At 40.6% G+C, this 18,341-nt stretch overlaps 1 protein-coding gene across 2 annotated transcripts in view; it reads right to left on the bottom strand.

The window, feature by feature from the left end:
- PGM1 (phosphoglucomutase 1) overlaps positions 1-18,341 on the bottom strand; it is an 87,649-nt gene that overhangs the window by 20,724 nt on the left and 48,584 nt on the right. For both annotated transcript variants that reach the window (XM_003411043.4, XM_023549504.2), the window contains exons 2-7: positions 17,849-18,011; positions 16,988-17,134; positions 15,064-15,189; positions 10,212-10,402; positions 8,791-8,945; positions 5,404-5,519 (exon numbers count right to left, since the gene is read on the bottom strand). In XM_003411043.4, coding sequence (XP_003411091.1) covers positions 5,404-5,519; positions 8,791-8,945; positions 10,212-10,402; positions 15,064-15,189; positions 16,988-17,134; positions 17,849-18,011 — 898 coding nt within the window. The remainder of the gene's footprint in view (positions 1-5,403; positions 5,520-8,790; positions 8,946-10,211; positions 10,403-15,063; positions 15,190-16,987; positions 17,135-17,848; positions 18,012-18,341) is intronic.

Here is an 18,341-nt window from a genome sequence, read left to right as displayed (position 1 = left end):
TTTCTAGGTGCTAGTGCAGTACCCTGTACTTACCCCTGTTGTATCATTACTTGTCTGACCCCACCCTAGACTATGAGCTGCATGCTGAGCTGGTGCCTGGCACACAGACAGTTCGCAATAACAGTTTCCCAGAACATGGTCAGAACTCAGCTTGACTGGCTGGGAGGCTCAGCAGACCTGCTCTGTCTGTCTGTAGTCCTCTTTGCCTTCCTCTGCCTAGATGACTTCACTCTGAAAGGAAGGGTGAGCTCCTCAGGAAGCCTTTTCCAGACCACTTCAGCTCCCAGGATGCTCTCCCCCATGGCCCCCCAGACTTTCCATTTAGCAATTAATCCTGCATTGCCTTGTGACTGCTCCTAGAACTCTGTTTCCTTCCCACGAGGTGCCTTTGGAGGAAGATAGTAAGTGCCTGATGGCAGGGACAGATTAACCAGCAAGCAGGGTGCGCACAGCTTACTTGTGTTTACTTGCTAATGTATTCAACCCCATTGCCGTCGAGTCAATTCAGACTAGATGTGGTGAAAAACAGGTGAAATTGTGCACTACAGATTTGTAAGTAAGGACAAGCAAACCCAGGCGTACCTTGTTTATTGTGTAATCCGTCTCTGCCTGATGGGCAGGAACTGTGTCTTAACATAAACTTCATTTCACGCTCAACAAAATAAATCAGTGGCTACCATGTTGCAAGGACACAGTCAAATATGGAGATAAAGAAGCCATGTCCTCTGCCCTCACAGATGAACACATACAGGTGAGAACGGCAGACATGCAAGTAACAGTTTAACTGAGTTAGTTATAACAAGGGTACAAGCCTATTTCTATTGGGGTATTGTGTTTGGGAAATCTCCTCAGTTTGGAGCAACCAACCTTCCCCTGGGGTTTTACCTACTTGGAAAGGTACTCAAGAGCTATGCAAATTAAAATGGGCACAGAGCTAGATAGAAAATCTGATCCTTGCATCTGCAAAACCAGGTTAGGTGCCCTGACTATAAATCAGAGAACTCTGTTCTTCACCTTCTATAACTTGGTGCACTTGTAATTACCTGGCTAGGGTCTGACTTCCTTCCCCAGATGTAAACTCCATGGAGCCCTCCACAAGGAGGTCTTGCTCACCATTATCTTCAGAGCCTAATACAGTGTTTGGGACACAGTAGAAATTCAAGAAACATTGTAGAGTAGATCAATGAAAAGATGTGCAGACATGAAGGACTTTTAATAAGAAATTAAAAAAAAAAATCAGCAAAGCTTTAATGCTGTACTTCAAGTTTTCACTCCTATGTGATGTATTATCACTAAATCAAAAACCAAGCCAATAGCCATTGGGTTGATTCCAACTCATGGTCACCCCATGTGTTTCAGAGTAGAACAGTGCTCCATAGGGTTTTCAAGGCTGTGACCTTTTGGAAGCAGATCATTGGGCCTTGCTTCCAAGGTACCTCTGGGTGGGTTCAAATCACCAACCTTGCAGTTAGTAGTCCAGTGCTTAGCCATCTGCACAACCCAGGGACTCCTGTATTATCACTAGAACATTTTGAAGATGGAACAGGTAAAAAGATATTGCTAACCACCAAACCTGACCTGATCATAATTTGCTGGTATATTTTATTCCATTCAGCGACATCACGTTGAACTGTCCTCCCAATTTCCCACCAGGTTCAAGGTGAGACAGAAATGACATGTTGCCCTGCCACCATAATGCATGACGTGTACATTATGTTCTTCAACTAGGAGGAAAAAAACAACTTTGCGCCATGAGATCAATCAAAAATAACAGGTTCACCTTGTCTAGTGCTGATGCCCAAAATATTATAAAACTGTGACCATTTCTGACTCCCTAACAAACACATCTTTATCCTTGGCTTTCGTGATGCTGATGTTTAAGGAGGCAGCCTCTGTGGTTATGAGAATCATGTGAGAAAGTTGCTGTTTCTCCACCATGAACAGACTAATGTATATTTGTAACCTCAGTAATATTACATATGGGTTTGTGTCTCTTTTCTTTTAAATGTTGGTGGTTTGTTTTATTTGATGAGCTAGTTCTTCTGAAGTCTGATCCTTTGAAACTCTTTGCAAGTTAACTTCTCCCTTTTCTAAAGCTTGCCTCTTATCACAAAGACCTTGGGGTGCCCGACTCTGAGTCCTCTCCGGAATCCCAGGCTGCTGCAGGAGGTGAGGAGTGGATTCTCCACTCAAGCGGGGGTTTGGAAGAAAACCACTGACTGGTCACTTGGGGTGATTCCAGCATGAAATTATGCTGGATGACTGTGAATCTCCTTTCCTTTCCAACACCAAGATTCTGTTTATCTAAATGAAAAGTGTGCTCGCTCAGTCATTCAACAAGCGTTTGCTGAGCACCTACTGGGTACTCTGGGGGGGCTCTGGAGATACAATGGAGAACAAGACAGGTGTGATTCCTGTCCTCATGATACTTACAGTCTAGTGAAGCCAACAGACATTAATTAAATAATCATAAATAACTGTAAAATTACAGCCGCAATAAGTACAACAAAGGAGAGGTATTGGTGCCATGAGAGCCAATACTAACGGGTTTTGACCCACTCTGGAAGGTCAGGGAGTCTTTTCTGAGAAATTGCCTCTGCTCTGGCCTGGTAAAATACAGAAATAAATTATACTCAACTAAGCTATAGAATTCAAAGCTTCCAAAGCTCATAGAGTCACTAATGTCCCCCCTGAGAGCACTCTGTAAAGGGACCGTTGGGAGTATGGCACCAACAGGGGAATTTGTAAGTGGAACTAACTCCTCTATAAATGAAGAGATCCTAAGTTCAATTAAATAGGTTCAGCTGCACTCATCCATAGAAGTTAAGACCATAGATGACATAGCCTAATTTTTAAAATATTTATCTCAGAATATTACAGAACAAATTATCTTTTTCAGAGAAATAGAGAAAGCTTATGAATTATTCTCATGAAGTATTCTCTCTCTGGATATAAAAGATATAAAAGGGAAGATAAAATTACAGTTAACACTTAGTATTTGTTGAGTAAGTTAATAAATAAACCAATGGGAACAAGCTTTAACAAGGAGTAGTGCAAAGTCTAATATTTTCATTCAAAGAAATCAGTTCCACAAATACAATATGGGGCATTTTTCATAACAAATGATCAATGGTAAAATCTTTAAAGGGCTTAATTATCTACAACCTTATATGGGCTAAATGATATTACAGAACTTTCTAAAAGCTAACATAAATGAAAGTTATATTAAGAAAAGCATAGTGCCCAAATCTCTAGAAATAATCACCCTACCCTACTCTTCACTTGTCAGATCAATGCTGGAGGATTTGGCCTCAGTTATGGGCATGACCATCTAAGAGGGGCATTGATGTATTTGGAAACATCTAGAAGCTGGTGCAAAATGAAGAATGACTGGAGGCACTAAGGATGGAGAGCCTGGAGAGGAGAGGACCTGAGAGCTGCCTTCCAGTATTTGAAGGACTCTCATATGAACCTTTTTTTTTTCATATGAAAAAGTAATAGCTTGTGTTGTTCTGACTTCAGCCGTGTTCTGAGCCAGTCAACACTGGGGGCTCCTACTTGGCTCTAGGGCTCTGACCCATCTTGCCCAGTGCTTCCCATATGGGTTTGTGGGGCAAGATGTTGCTGGATGTACCACAAGAAAAAAAAAAAAAGATAACTGCGGTTAACTATGTTTGGGCAAAACTGTAAAAAAAAAATAATAATAATAATTTTTTTTTTTTTTTTTTTTGTACCAACAGGAGTCCTTACATAAAATGCTTTGGAATCTTCAAATGCTAATATCATTGTGAATATACAAGATAGAAAGGCATATTCCAAGTTTTCCAATTTTCATCAACCCCAGAACCCTCTCATGGAATGACTATTCTTCCATATACCCTATTCTAGACTTCTCTGTTCCACTAGTTTTTACTGGGCTCATGCACCAAGGTCTACACATGGTGCTTGCCTTCAAAGACATTTCTGTCTATAAAGAAGGACTGATATCAAGCCTGAACTGGATAACCCTAGAAGAATCTTATGGGGGAAAAAAAACACCTCACAGGCTCATTGGTCATTCATCTAGTACCCTGTGGAGTAAAATGGCTGCTGTGAGTCAGAACAACTCAACAGCAATTGGTTTTGTTACTGGTTTTATACGTATTTTATGAGGTAGGAAAGGACTAAGCAATGGCCTTGTAATCTGTGACCAAAGACATAGATCTTGGGAAATTGTCTAGCTTTCTTTATGGAAATCGTCCAAACCCAACATTCATCCATCTTTCTTAACACCCTCCAATTCTATCAAGTCGATCCATTGCCAAGAAGTAATCTCACTCCCTCAAGGATATTAAATTGCTTAGAACTTTGTAAATATGTGCCTCAAATTTATCAGCTCATTTTGCTCACCCCACCCTCAGACTTGTATGAACAGAAATGAAATCAGTATTCTCTTCTATTTAACCTAACGTGAATTCTAATCCAACTGTAAGGCTGACAGAATGTTTGGTTTTGATTGCTTTGCTAAAAGGTGACAGTAGAGTACTGAAGGACCAAGAAGATTGGTCCCTTTGTTTCAAACTATGGGGCAAGGAGAGAGTAAGAGGAGAAGAGATGTGGCCACTAAAGTACCTTACAACCTAGCTGGAGACCAACACATTAGAGTCACATCCATCAATGGATATTTAGAAAAGAGAGATTGAACTAGATAGAATGGTAGCAGGGAAGGTCACCAAGTAGGTGGGACTTCAGGTCACTATATGCACCAGCAGGGAGGAAAGGGGAGAAGACATAAAGTGGGGTCTAAGGGTCTTGGGCCATCCCTAAAACACACCGTGTTCCACTCTGTCACAATATTACAATTACACATATGCCCTCAAAGACTAGGATATATTTTTTAATTTCTCGATTACCTAGCAACTTAATTCCACCCTACTAGTCTCCCTTCATTTAGCCTTGATAAATCATAACTTGTTGCTATAGAAACCTTGGGCCTTTAAGAAAGATTTAATGTTGTGCTGAAACCCCCCCTTAAATAAAAACAAAAAAGTGACTCATTCCACCATATTTCTCGCCAGAAATGAAAACATTTATAAAGGTTTCCTTGACCACTGAGGGAAGAAAAATATGTTTATCACTCGATTTAATCCCTATGGACTCAATGGCCAGGCCACTGAGGAGGCCCGCAAACATCCTGCCTTGGTAGATGTGATCCTCTGAAAGTAAAATTAGCCTTCCTGGCTGAACGTGCTCGCGGCTTTTCAAACGTGTACACTTCATTAGGGTTGTTATAAATAACTGGTATCCTGATTTAGGACACACCAGCTACCATTGCTATTTCAGTGCCGCCTTATAGCAGTCTAAGCTTTCACTGTAAGCAGTGTTTACAGGCAAGAAAATGTGAGCGCAGGAGCGCGGACTTACCAGTGCCGAAGCTTTCCTCCCCACAAAGGGACAGTTTGCTTGCATCCATCAAATTCCCAAAAAACTTCCAGCCAGTTGGAGTCTCATACAAAGAGATCTTTGTAGCATTAGCCACCCTTCAAAGGCATGAAATCAAAGTTACATCACAGCAGGACCATTAGCATGGCCATGTGAGGGATGGAAAATAGCAACCGTTATTGTAATCAAGGGTCCCATTTAGCATCACTCAGAGATATACATAATTCTCAGATTGGTGGAAAATCGTTTAAGAGAAAACTTGTGCACAATGGGCTATTATATAGAGATTCAGGAGAGAAGGGTAAAAGAGGAAAATGAAAGGCTTAATTGAGATCACTGAGTTTAATATTTTAGAAGAAGCAACAGTAGCAAAATGCACGTCTGTCTTTTAGCCAATTTAAACCTGTGCGTGTTGGATAAAAACTGCCTCTACACCCATTCCATAAAGAACAAAAGAATGATGTCTGAACGCACTTCTAGTATCACAGAATCACAGAATATTGCATCTGGGAAGTCATCATTTTACAGAGGGAAACAGAGCTGAGAATGCTCTGTGGTCAGCCCAAAGTCACCCAGCCAGGACTGCGTGCACCAGAAGGGCCCAGAGAGAAAGTACCTAACGGGGTCACCCATTTGTACTGGCTTCACTCACACTGATCAGTGGTCCCCTTTTCCCTCCAACACATCTTTTACTTCTCCCTATCTCTCCTTGGAAACCCTATGGGGCAGTTCTACTCCGTCCTATAGGGTTGCTATGAGTTGGAACTGACTTGGCGGCAATGGGTTTTGGTTTTATATATCGTTTAGGTCCCTGGGTGGCCCAAACGGTTTGTGCTCATTGCAAAGCTGGTGGTTTGAACCTACCAAGCAGCACCATGAAAGAAAGGCCTGGCAATCTGCTTCTGTAAAGATTACAGTCAAGGAAACCCTATGGAGCTCAGTTCTACCCTTAATGCATGGGATCATTATGAGTCAGAACTAAATCAATGGCAACAGGCTTGGTTTATATATCGTTTGACTATTGAAAACCTCCTTTGAGCAAGTTTTTAAGATTTTTATTCATTCGAACGGAAAAAGTTACCTGGTAAGTTTCATTCACTGTTTTAGTGAAATGTGCTTTCCAGAAGGCTTGCCTTATTCCTAGCAAAGTAATGTCATGTTTGGATTCTAACATTTTAGGAAAATTAAATTTATGACAGCTCAATCAAGGCATGTTTTGAAAACTATGAAAATACATTAGACTTTGATCTGGGTAACGAGGTATTTCCGTTGAGATTCTATAGGTAGCATATCAATTTTTCCAAAAATTGGAATAACACTGGTCTTAGATGACAGAGAATTTATTATAGAACCCGACAGGTGTACTTGCAGTAGCATGACCACAAACCAGCTCATGACTTCAGGTGTAGGATCTGAAGACAGAAACTTGGGTCCTAATTCTGGCTCTGATTTCACTGTGGGATCTTGGGCAAGACTGTTAACCTCTCTGTAAAATAAGGTTTGCTATGAGGATCAGCTTAACGGCACACAACAACAAAATGAGGCTCAGTTGAGATGGTAAAGGTAAAAGCATTTTATAAATTACAAACCACTATATATTAAACTCGGAAACCTTTGTGGTGTAGTGGTTAAGTGCTATGGCTGCTAACCAAAGGGTCAGCAGTTCGAATCCCCCAGGCAATCCTTGGAAACTCTATGGGGCAGCTCTACTCTTCCCTATAGGGTCGCTATGAGTTGGAATTGACTCTATGGCACTGGGTTTGGTTTTTGGTTTATATATGAAACTTAGTCATTATTTTCTTATTAGCTCAAGCGAAGTCAGCACTAATTCTGTAACACCCCATGCGAAACTCCTGCATGACCCAGTGGTTGGGAGCAGAGACTCTGGGTTCAAATCCTGACTCAGCCATTTACTAGCTGGGTGGCTTTGGGGAAATTACTTCTCTGTCCTTTTGTTTTCCCAACTGTAAAATTAGGTTATTAATAACATTTACCTTTGGGGTTTGGTTTGAGAATTAAGTTACTCAAAACATGTAAAGTACTTAGCATGTGGCACAAGGTAATGTTCAATAAATATTAGCTATTACTTAAGAATCTAGATACATACATTCCACCTTTCTCCGTAGCCTTAATCCTTTTTTCTTCCTTCCTTCCTTCCTTTCTTTCTCTCACTCTCTGTTCATTCATTCAGCAAACATTTACTAGGCACGTGATATATTCTAGTTAACATTTTCCCTAGTGCTCATTTGCTACTTATTACTTAGATTTTTCAGTTGTTTTAGATATGTTTTCATAAGCTACCTTAACGCCTTTGTATAATGAAGTGATAATAATACACAAACAAACACATCTGAGATGTAAACCACTTCTCGTCACTGGTTCTTTTATTTCTTATAAAATTCAGTGTTTAGGCGGGGTGAGAGGTGTTTTTTGCATGTGTGTGTATAGGTTTTTAATAACTATTTGACTTTTCTGTTAATTTAGATTTTGGACAAAGAAACATTTACTAACTTTATTTGTACATGGGCATCTAATGAGGGTGGGCAGGGAAAGTTTCTGTGAAAGTTTTGTTCAAACACTGAAATTATTTAAAACTGCTCTTTCACCCTAACTATATGCATGCTGCTAAAGGAAATAATCCTCTAGAATGATCCCTTGAGTGGGTGGAAGTGCCATCCATTCCTTAACATTCAATCAATCATTCATTCATTTATTTTTAAAATAAATATATATATACACACACACATACATATATACGTATAGGTATGTGTGTGTTTGTGTATATATATATATATATATATATATATATATATATATATATATATATGGAGCCCTGATGGTGTAGTGGTTAAGAGTTCAGCTGGTAACCAAAAGGTCAGCAGTTCAAATCCACTAGCCATTCCTTGGAAACAGGAGGAGTTTCCAAGTTCTACTCTGCCCTATAGGGTCACTATGAGTTAGAGTGAACTCAATAGCAATGGGTTTGGTTTTGTGTGCATGTGTGTATGTGTATTCTACTATGCACCAGTCACTATGGTCAAGCAGAGTTTGGGATGGTAGATAAACCAGTCTTTCCTCTGTATAAGTTTACAGTCTAGTAGGTGAGAGAGGCTAATAAACAGGCTACCAGAACACGGTGTGACAAGGGCTACGATGGTGGAAGTGCAGGGTACTATGGGAGCACAGAGCAAGGACACCTAATCCAAATACATCTCCCGTTCCCTCATATAATAAATATTTTTTGGCACACACTATGCATCAGATGCCTAAGCTGAAAGGGGAGGGAAGAGTGTTCCAGGCACAGGGAATAGCACAATGAAGACCAGGATGACCAGTGACAAGGAGGGCCAAGAGAAGGGAGAGACCTACCGGTCCAGGGCACCACTCGTGGGCATGCTGCGTGCAAAGCCACGGACCCCGGTTTGCTGGAAATAAGGAATGCTGAAGATGTTGGCAGCAATGACAGCCACAGAGTCTGAGGGGTTCACAAAAAACCCATGCTTGCCCAGAATCATGTTTCGATCCTTTGGGAGAAGGAAGATTAAAAGGAAGACCTTTCAATCAAACTCTTTTAAATAGGGTTTCATAACATTTAAAACTATATAATTTAAAACTGATACATTTATTTATTCTGGGTTATAAATACTAGATTTTATTTTTAATGGATTTGGACAGTACCATCGGGCCCTTGGGAGTTAAAACAAACTCCTTTAGAGCCAAATATTCTATTCTCCATCCAAAGGCCAGCTAACTTAACCTCCTAGACCTTTTCCAAACTCTGCAACCAATCACCTCTCTCTCAAAGGAGCAGAGAGAATGCACTGAGAGGAGATGTTGGCTGGTTACACAGGTTGGTAAGTCTCCAGGCATCCTCCGAGGAACAAAGGCAGACTTCTTAAAGGAAGTGCTTATAAATCATGACCCCTCCATTTGGTGCTATTCCTAACAAGACATGCTACCTTCACTGCTTCCTTGATGTCTGGTACAGGGGAGGTACTCAATTAACTGAGAGTATGGTGGGAAAACTCCCATCATGCACTGTATCAGAAGGATGCATTGTAAAATGGTCTCTGCTAGGAACCCCTTTAATTTCCCAAAATTTTGAAATTGGAAGAATTGTATTTCAGGAAAATAGTGGATTCTAGCTGATGTTAGAAAACAATAGCAACAACAAAAAGAGTGTTTTCAACCAAGTGTGTATGTATCATGCCTGCTATCTGCCAGACACCAAGAATACAAGCCTGAATAAGACAGTCTTTTCCTTATCTATTGCATATTTACCAATTTAAATAAAACAGCTTGTTTATTTAAAAAAAAAAAAATCGTAGAGAAGGGATAAAAGGTTAATTCTGTCACTGGAGTCTTCAAGTAGGCTATTAAATTATAATTTAATCATTCAGCTAATGTGGATGAAGGAATGGGTATAATATATGGCCAAATCCTTTCTATAAAATTGAGTAAGTAGCCAGTTGCTGGTTAAGAACAGAAACACACCTTAAGACAGGTATCTAGAGCCCAACCAGTTCATGAAGCACCAGTCATTACAACATAAATGGGACCTAATCACCTTCCCACTCCTAGCAAACACGAATGTCTGAAAGTAAGCACACGGGTTACACTTCAAGCATGTTATTTCTGTCTTCTGATAACTTAGTCCTGACCTCTGGAGCAATGAGGAGTCCTTGAACGTTACTGACTAGGCTCCCAGAGCCTGGCAGAAGCAACCCACCTTTACCTGCAGGATCATGCCTGGCCTGCATCAGAGTTCACGTAAATTCGCTTGTACCCACCCCATCGCCATCAAAGGCAGCCCCAAAATCATGCTCTCCTGTCTTCATGGTCTCCACCAGGTCTGCTGCATAGGTGAGGTTGGGGTCTGGATGGTGGCCTCCAAAGTCCTCCAGAGGAACGCAGTTGACTGCCGAGTTTGCAGGGGCGCCAAGTTCTTCACAGAGGATCTTCTTTACATACGGTCCCACAACTATGTGAAGCATGAAATAAAAGTACAAAGAATAAGAAAATAAATATTATTAAAGTATGAGAGGATTGGGGTCAAGGCCGAGGCACTCAGAGAGCAGAATGACATAAGCAAAACGAGAACTTGCAGACTACATTCAGGGACCAGTGGAGAGATGAATCTGAGTGGATAGAAGGTTTCACAAAAAGGAATAATGAAAGATTAGTTTGGAAAGGTTGGGGCCAGTTCATGGGGGGAATAATGAGGGCAGGGAAGGGGACTAACCCTTACTGAAGCTCTGCTATACACCTGTGCCAGGTGCTTCTCAAACATTTTATCATTCAGTCCTTCAAACAACCCTATAAGCATTTAAGCTTAGTGCTTATGAGCTCTGACTCCGTAATCAGAGTGCCTGTGTTCAAATCCCAAATCTGCCAATCATTGACTATATGACTGTAGGTAAGTTATTTAATCTCTGTGCCTCAGTATCCCCATTTTTTAAAATAATTTTTATTGTGCTTTAAGTGAAAGTTTACAAATCAAGTCAGTCTCTCACATATAAACTTATACACACCTTACTACATACTCCCATTTACTCTCTTCCTAATGAGTCAGCTTGCTCCCTCCTTCCAGTCTCTCCTTTAGTAACCATTTTGTCAGTTTCTAACCCCCTCTACCCTCCTATCTCCCCTCTAGACAGGAGATGCCAACACAGTCTTAAGTGTCCACCTGATAAAAGTAGCTCACTCCCCATCAGCATCTTTCTCAAACCCATTGTCCAGTCCAATCCATGTCTGATGCATTGGCTTCAGGAATGGTTCCTGTCCTGGGCCAACAGAAGGTTTGGGGACCATGACCGCCAGGATTCTTCTAGTCTCGGTCAGACCATTAAGTCTGGTCTTTTTATGAGAATTTGGGGTCTGCATCCCACTGATCTCCTGCTCCCTCAGGGGTTCTCTGTTGTACTCCCTGCCAGGGCAGTCATTAGTTGTAGCCAGGCACCATCTAGTTCTTCTGGTCTCAGGATGATGTAAGTCTCTAGTTCATGTGGCCCTTTCTGTCTCTTGGGCTCATAATTATCTTGTGACCTTGGTGTTCTTCATTCTCCTTTGATCCAGGTGAGCTGAGACCAATTGATGCATCTCAGATGGCCGCTTGTTAGCATTTAAGACCCCAGATGCCACACTTCAAAGTGGGATGCAGAATGTTTTCTTAATAGAATTTATTTTGCCAATTGGCTTAGATGTCCCCTTAAGCCATAGTTCCCAAACACCCGCCCTTGCTCCGCTGACCTTCGAAGCATTCAGTTTATTCAGGAAACTTCTTTGCTTTTGGTCCAGTCCAGTTGAGCTGACCTTCCCTGTATTGAGTGTTGTCCTTCCCTTCACCTAAAGTAGTTCTTATCTTATCAGTAAGTAACCCTCACCCACCCTCCCTCCCTCCCCTGTCTCGTAACCACAAAAGAATGTGTTCTTCTCAGTTTATACTATTTCTGAAGATCTTATAATAGTGGTCTTATACAATATTTGTCCTTTTGCATCTAATTTCACTCAGCATAATGACTTCCAGGTTCCTCCATGTTATGAAATGTTTCACAGACTCATCACTGTTCTTTATCAAGGCGTAGTATTCCATTGTGTGAATATACCATAATTTATTTATCCAGTCATCTGTTGATGGACACCTTGGTTGCTTCCAGCTTTTTGCTATTGTAAACAATGCTGCAATAAACATGGGTGTGCATGTATCTGTTCGTGTAAAGGCTCTTATTTCTCTAGGATATATTCCGAGGAGTGGGATTTCTGGATTGTATGGTAGTTCTATTTCTAACTTCTTAAGGAAACGCCAGATAGATTTCCAAAGTGGTTGTACCATTTTACATTCCCACCAGCAGTGTATAAGGGTTCCAATCTCTGCACAGCCTCTCCAACATTTATTATTTTGTGTTTTTTGGATTAATGCCAGCCTTTTGGAGTGAGACGGAATCTTATCGCAGTTTTAATTTGCATTTCTCTAATGGCTAATGATCGAGAGCATTTTCTCATGTATCTGTTAGCCGCCTGAATATCTTCTTTAGTGAAGTGTGTGTTCATATCCTTTGCCCAATTTTTAATTGGGTTGTTTGTCCTTTTGTGGTTGAGTTTTAACAGAATCATATAGATTTTAGAGATCAGGCGCTGGTCTGAGATGTCACAGCTGAAAAAATTTTCCCAATCTGTAGGTAGTCTTTTTCACTCTTTTGGTGAAATCTTTAGATCAGCATAGGCGTTCGATTTTTAGGAGCTCCCAGTTATCTGGTTTCTCTTCGTCATTTTAAGTAATGTTTTGTATTCTGTTTATGCCTTGTATTACGGCTCCTAACATTGTCCCTATTTTTTCTTCCACGATCTTTATCGTTTTAGTCTTTATGTTTAGGTCTTTGATCCACTTGGAGTTAGTTTTTGTGCATGGTGTGAGGTATGGGTCCTGTTTCATTTTTTTGCGAATGTATATCCAGTTATGCCAGCACCATTTGTTAAAAAGGCTATCTTTTCCCCAATTAACTGACACTGGACCTTTGTCAAATATCAGTTGATCATATGTGAGTATCCCCATTTTTAAAATGAGGATAGATAGTAGTAGCTACCTCACAAGGTTAAATGAATTAATAGATATGAAGCAATGAGGACAGTACCTAGAACATATGTTATAAATGTCTCCATGATGATTATCATCTCCAGTTAATAGATTTAGATTAGAAAACTGAGGTTCTGAGGTGAAGACATTTGCCCAAATTTACACAGCTAGTGAGAATGGGAGCTGAAATTCAAAGCTCTTATCTTTCTACTATACCAAGATGTCTGATCTGACAAACTGGTTAAAAAACAAACAAAAACAAGTTAGAAAAAAATAAAATGGGAAGGAAAAGAATTGAAACAAAATGAAAAGAAAAACCAGTCACATACTTTTATGGTGACATTTTGTATAACTACTAACATTCATCTCTAAAATGTTAAGAATATATTTACATCAAGGAAGGTACTGACGACAATATATGCCACGGACGTCAAAGCAGTGTAAAATATTGTCTACTATTGGAGCCCTGGTGGCACAGCGGTTAAGAACTCAGCTACTAACCAAAAAGTCGGCAGTTTGAATCCACCAGCTGCTCCTTGGAACCCCTACAGGGCAGTTCTTTTCTGTCCTGTAGGGTTGCTATGAGTTGGCATCTACTCAATGACAACGGGTTTGGTTTTTATTCTGGTTTATTAGGAGCCACACGTAAGAAGGGTGTTGAGATACCACAGAATGAGGCCAAGGCTGTGAGGGATATAGAAACTGAGGCATTAGAAAAACAACTGAGAAGCCCGGAGAAAAGAAGTCTACTCTGTGACTAACTCCTCCAACCCAATGGCCCATCACAAGCTCTCTTCTCAAGTCAGTCCAGGCTTCTCCTCATTCCACTATTGTGACATCTATTTTTAAGCCTTTATGCCTTTACTACAGCCATTGTCTCAGCTGGGGATGATCTTCACTTGATTTTCCACCATTCCAGATATTTCTTACATAAAAGCTGAGTTTGCTGCCACTTCTTCCAGGAAATCTTTCTTGATACCCTAGTCAAATCATGCCTTCTTCCACATTCCCAGAGAGAACACTCAAAATTCCATATGACTCTCATTTTGTTGACCCTGCAGTGGTTAGTTGTTAGTCATGTAATCTCTCCAAAGAAACATAAGCTCTTTGAAGGAAGTCATCTGTCGAATCCCTGCCTACCCTAAGGCGTACATGTGGCAAGTACTCAATACATGTCTGTTGAGTGGTTTGAAATGACAGGATAGCTTTTTATAAATAAGGATGTAGAACCATTCTGTGTGACTCCAGAAGTCAAGCTAGGACCTAGGGAGAGAAGTTCCAGGGACAGAAGATGTCAGCCCACTAGAAGAAGGTTTCCTAACAGTGGCTTTTCAGTGTAACAGAATACCCTGAATAACATCCTCAAAGGGTTCAAGCAAGGGCAGGAAGTATTCCTCAATCAAGCAGGAGGTTGAATTCCAACACCAGGAAGAATCCTTGACACTCAAAGATTCTGAAGTTCTACAGTATTAAAAAACAAAAAAACAATCTAAGGGCCCAGGAAAGCCCATATTGTTACATGTGTGAAAACCCAATGGTTCAGGTTTACAATGACCACTGGCATTTATATTGACCTGGTCACACAACCAAGAGAGGAAGAAGAGGGGGAGACACACACTCTGTTGCTCCTGACTTTAATCCTTAGCTTGCTCTTCCCCTCTTCTAAGAAAAGGAATGTGTGGGGGCAGGGGTGGGGATGTGGGGTTCAGAAGCATGTTTACCACATCTAGCAAATGCTGAGATGGGGGTGTTCAGGAAGAATGAAAAGTATGTTCTGAGGGGGAGGAAAAGGCCATAACAGATGCATGTTACTCAAAACCTAGTTCCTGCTGCTTAATGTGGAAACGCCAACCTTCAGACTAGTTTGCCAGGAGAAACATCTCTAATATTTTTGCTATATATGATTAGACGGTTATCTGTGTGACTAATGTGCTAAAGTGGCTGCAAAAACGACTCTTTAAAAGCTATCAGAGATTTGAGAAAAGGCTTGTTAAAACATCATGATACATGTAGTAGAGAGCAGCTTTGTATCTTTCAGAGAAAGAAATTAAAGAGAAATGGCCCCATACCTCCATGCATGGCATCGATACGGATCTTTAGTCGGTTTGGCCCAGAAAGCAGTTCTTTCAGTGCATTGAAATCAAAGATGTTTCTTAGCATCGTGGCGTAAGCTTCCACTGAATCCACAATTTCCACTGTGAGAACAAGCAACACCAAGAGATGGAACTAAACACATTGAGAACTTTTACACTTGGAAATGATCATATTACCGTAAACTTGCAATGGCTATTTAATAAGGATAGTTATTGAGCGGCTTCAATATGCCAGGGCTGTTGCATGATATTCAATACTAACAATTGCCTTGAAAAGTAAATATTATTAGTCCTATTTTATAGATGATAAAATTCAAGGTTCTAGAACTTAAGTACCTTGCCCACACAGCTGAGATGGGCCACAGAGGGGATTTTTTTTTTTTTAATTGTGCCTTAAGTGAAAGTTTATAAATCAAGGTTTTTAAGTGAAAGTTTATAAATCAAGGTAGTCTCTCACACAAAAATTTATATACACCTTGCAAGGTTTTAGGTACACCTAGTGGCCCTCCCCCTAATGACATACAGAGGGGATTTCTGAGTGAGGTTTGTCTGACTGTAAACTCTGCTTTGCTGCCATACTGCCTCCCTTCCCATCTCCGTAAGAGCTGTGTTTTGTGTCAGAGATGACAGAAAAAGTCGTGCCTACTTTTCTTCCCTTTCCTTTTTCCAAATTCCCTGCCATCAAGACTTAATGGTAAGAAGCAGGGAGAAAAAAATTTAATGAATCATTTTTCATATACACTGCTAAAGGAATAAAACAAATATTAAAAAATATTGCTGTTGTTGGATTTTCAGGACTCTGAATATTTGCAATACATGAAATGTTTAGGAAACTCCCTAGTGTTTCGAACATCAAGAATGTTTTTGGGAGGTACCCAAGTGTCACTATATCTTTGTTAGGATGCAGTTGTCAGCTCCTGATGATAGGTTCAAACGAAAAAGGTATTCCATAGAACTGCAGTCCAGAGAAAAGAATACATGTTAGGGTGAAGTCAGAATGCAAATCACATGGCCAAACATCTCATTCTCATTTTATTTGTATGAACATAAACATTTATTCCTTCAATTATTTTAATACCTTGTCATTCAACAACAAAATGTAACCACAGCTATGCAGAGAGTTTCATTTTAGCCACCCCTCCAAAAGGTCAGTAAATTATTTTACTGAAAAAAAGAAAAATATATATATATAGGAGCCCTGATGGCACAGTGGTTAAAGTGCTCAGCTGCTAACCAAAATGTCAGCACCTTGAACCCACCAGCCGCTCTGTGGGAGAAAAACATGGCAGTCTGCTTCCATAATGACTTATAGCCTTGGAAACCCTATGGGGAAGTTCTACTCTGTCCTATAGAGTCACTTTGAGTTGGAATGGACTCAATGGCAGTGGGTTGGGTGGGTTTTGTATGTATATGAACATCTCAGTTTGAATCCTCATGTTTACCACTTACTGATTGTGTGACCTTGAGCCTGTTACTTAGCCTCTCTGAGCCTTTGTTTCTTTATCTGTAAAACCATGGATACTGACAATGCTGTCCTCACAGAGCTACCGTGAGCATAAAATGAGACGATGCATGTGAAGAACTTCACACATAATAAGAGCTCAATAAATGTTAGTTATGAATATAATGTTGGAGGTCTTCTAGTCAAGGCCATTTGCTTTACAGGTATAGAAACTGAGGCCTAGTGAGTTGGAAATGACTTACCCAAGGTCATATAGCTGATCACCGGTAGGGCCCAGAGAGTTTAGTCTCCAGACTCCCAGCCCCGATTCCAGACCTGCTAATTAATGTATGCAAAGCTTAGTGACCACAATCTTTCCAAAGCTCAAGAGCCTTGTTATTACCTTGAAAGACAAATTCCTCAGGAAATGGGCAGGAAGGGGAAAGAAGGTAAACATGCCTGTGAAGGGTTTGAATTTGTTCTCCAGGTCAAACTGCTGCTTTCCCAGAACTCCAAGGTCTATTTGCAGGTCAGGGCAAATTGCATACTCTTCAATTGTCTTGCTGATTTGGAAAATTTTATCAGTTATTGCTTCTGGAGCAGGACCTAGGAATCAAACAGCAAACAGTGGGTCATTCTGTGCTGCTGACATAAAAATACAAAGAATGTTAAGCTCACCCATTCCTCTTCACTAGCATATCCACCACCCCATCATCAGGCAGCAAAGCATCAGGATTGTCTAAAAGAAAACACCATGTTTGACGATCATTCCTGCATGGCTCCTTATATCCAGGTACAGTGGGATAAACAGCATTTCACTCTCATGGAAAAGAAACAAAGAGCCCCCTCGCTAAGGGTCAGAACCAGAACCCTGGTCCCCCAGTGTCTCAGTTACGGGTTCATCCATATAAATATAAAATTGTCCTCAAAATAACAACACTCTACTTAGTCATGTTGTACATAAGACATAAAAAGAACTTCTACTGTGTACCTTTTACATAGCTAAGAAAAGGACAGAAAACATGAAGTAAAGCTTCTAAATTCTGTGTTGCCCTTTATAAAAGTGTTTGTTATTGTTGTTGGGTGCTGTCAAGTCAATTCCGATTCGTAGTGGCCCTATGTGACGGAATAGAACTGCCCTATAGGGTTTCCTAGGCTGTAGTCTTTACAGTAGCAGATTGCCAGGTCTTCTTTCCTACAGAGCCGCTGGTGGTTTTGAACCACTGACCTTTCGGTTAGCAGCCAAGTGCTTAGCCATTGTACCACCAGGACTCCTTATAAAATCATTTAGTTCCCACAAATAAATAACAGCAGACTCACCTCCATTAGAAATATTGAATTTTATTCCAAAATCTCCATTGGGCCCTCCTGGATTGTGGCTGGCTGTCAGAATGATTCCACCAATGGCTTTGATTTTTCTAATGATGCAGGATACAGCAGGGGTGGAGAGGATTCCATTCTGCCCAATGACCAAGCGACCAATCTGGGAAAAGAAATTCAGAGCACACACTTTACCATCAATAAATCCACAGAGCTGCCACACAGAAACACCAGCACAACAGGCAGATGGGCAAAGAAATATCTACTGGACCAGAAAAGATTTTCTTTTACAAACATCTACAGCTTGGATGGTCCCTACCATATTATGGAAGTAGAATCTACACACTGTTAAATAAAGCCATCGCTTCAGGTAGTATTTTGACACTTTGTGGTTTTAGAATAGTGTGCTCTGGTGGTGTCATAAGGTTCTCGCAAAAAACATACGGTATTTAAAGCAGAGCCTTTCCAGACCAGATTTATAACTTGAATTTAT

Source organism: Loxodonta africana, chromosome 3, assembly GCF_030014295.1.
Source record: "Loxodonta africana isolate mLoxAfr1 chromosome 3, mLoxAfr1.hap2, whole genome shotgun sequence".
NCBI classification, from domain to species: domain Eukaryota; kingdom Metazoa; phylum Chordata; class Mammalia; order Proboscidea; family Elephantidae; genus Loxodonta; species Loxodonta africana.
The sequence above is the reverse complement of the archived record's forward strand: the minus strand, read 5'-3'. Positions and strand labels throughout refer to the sequence as shown.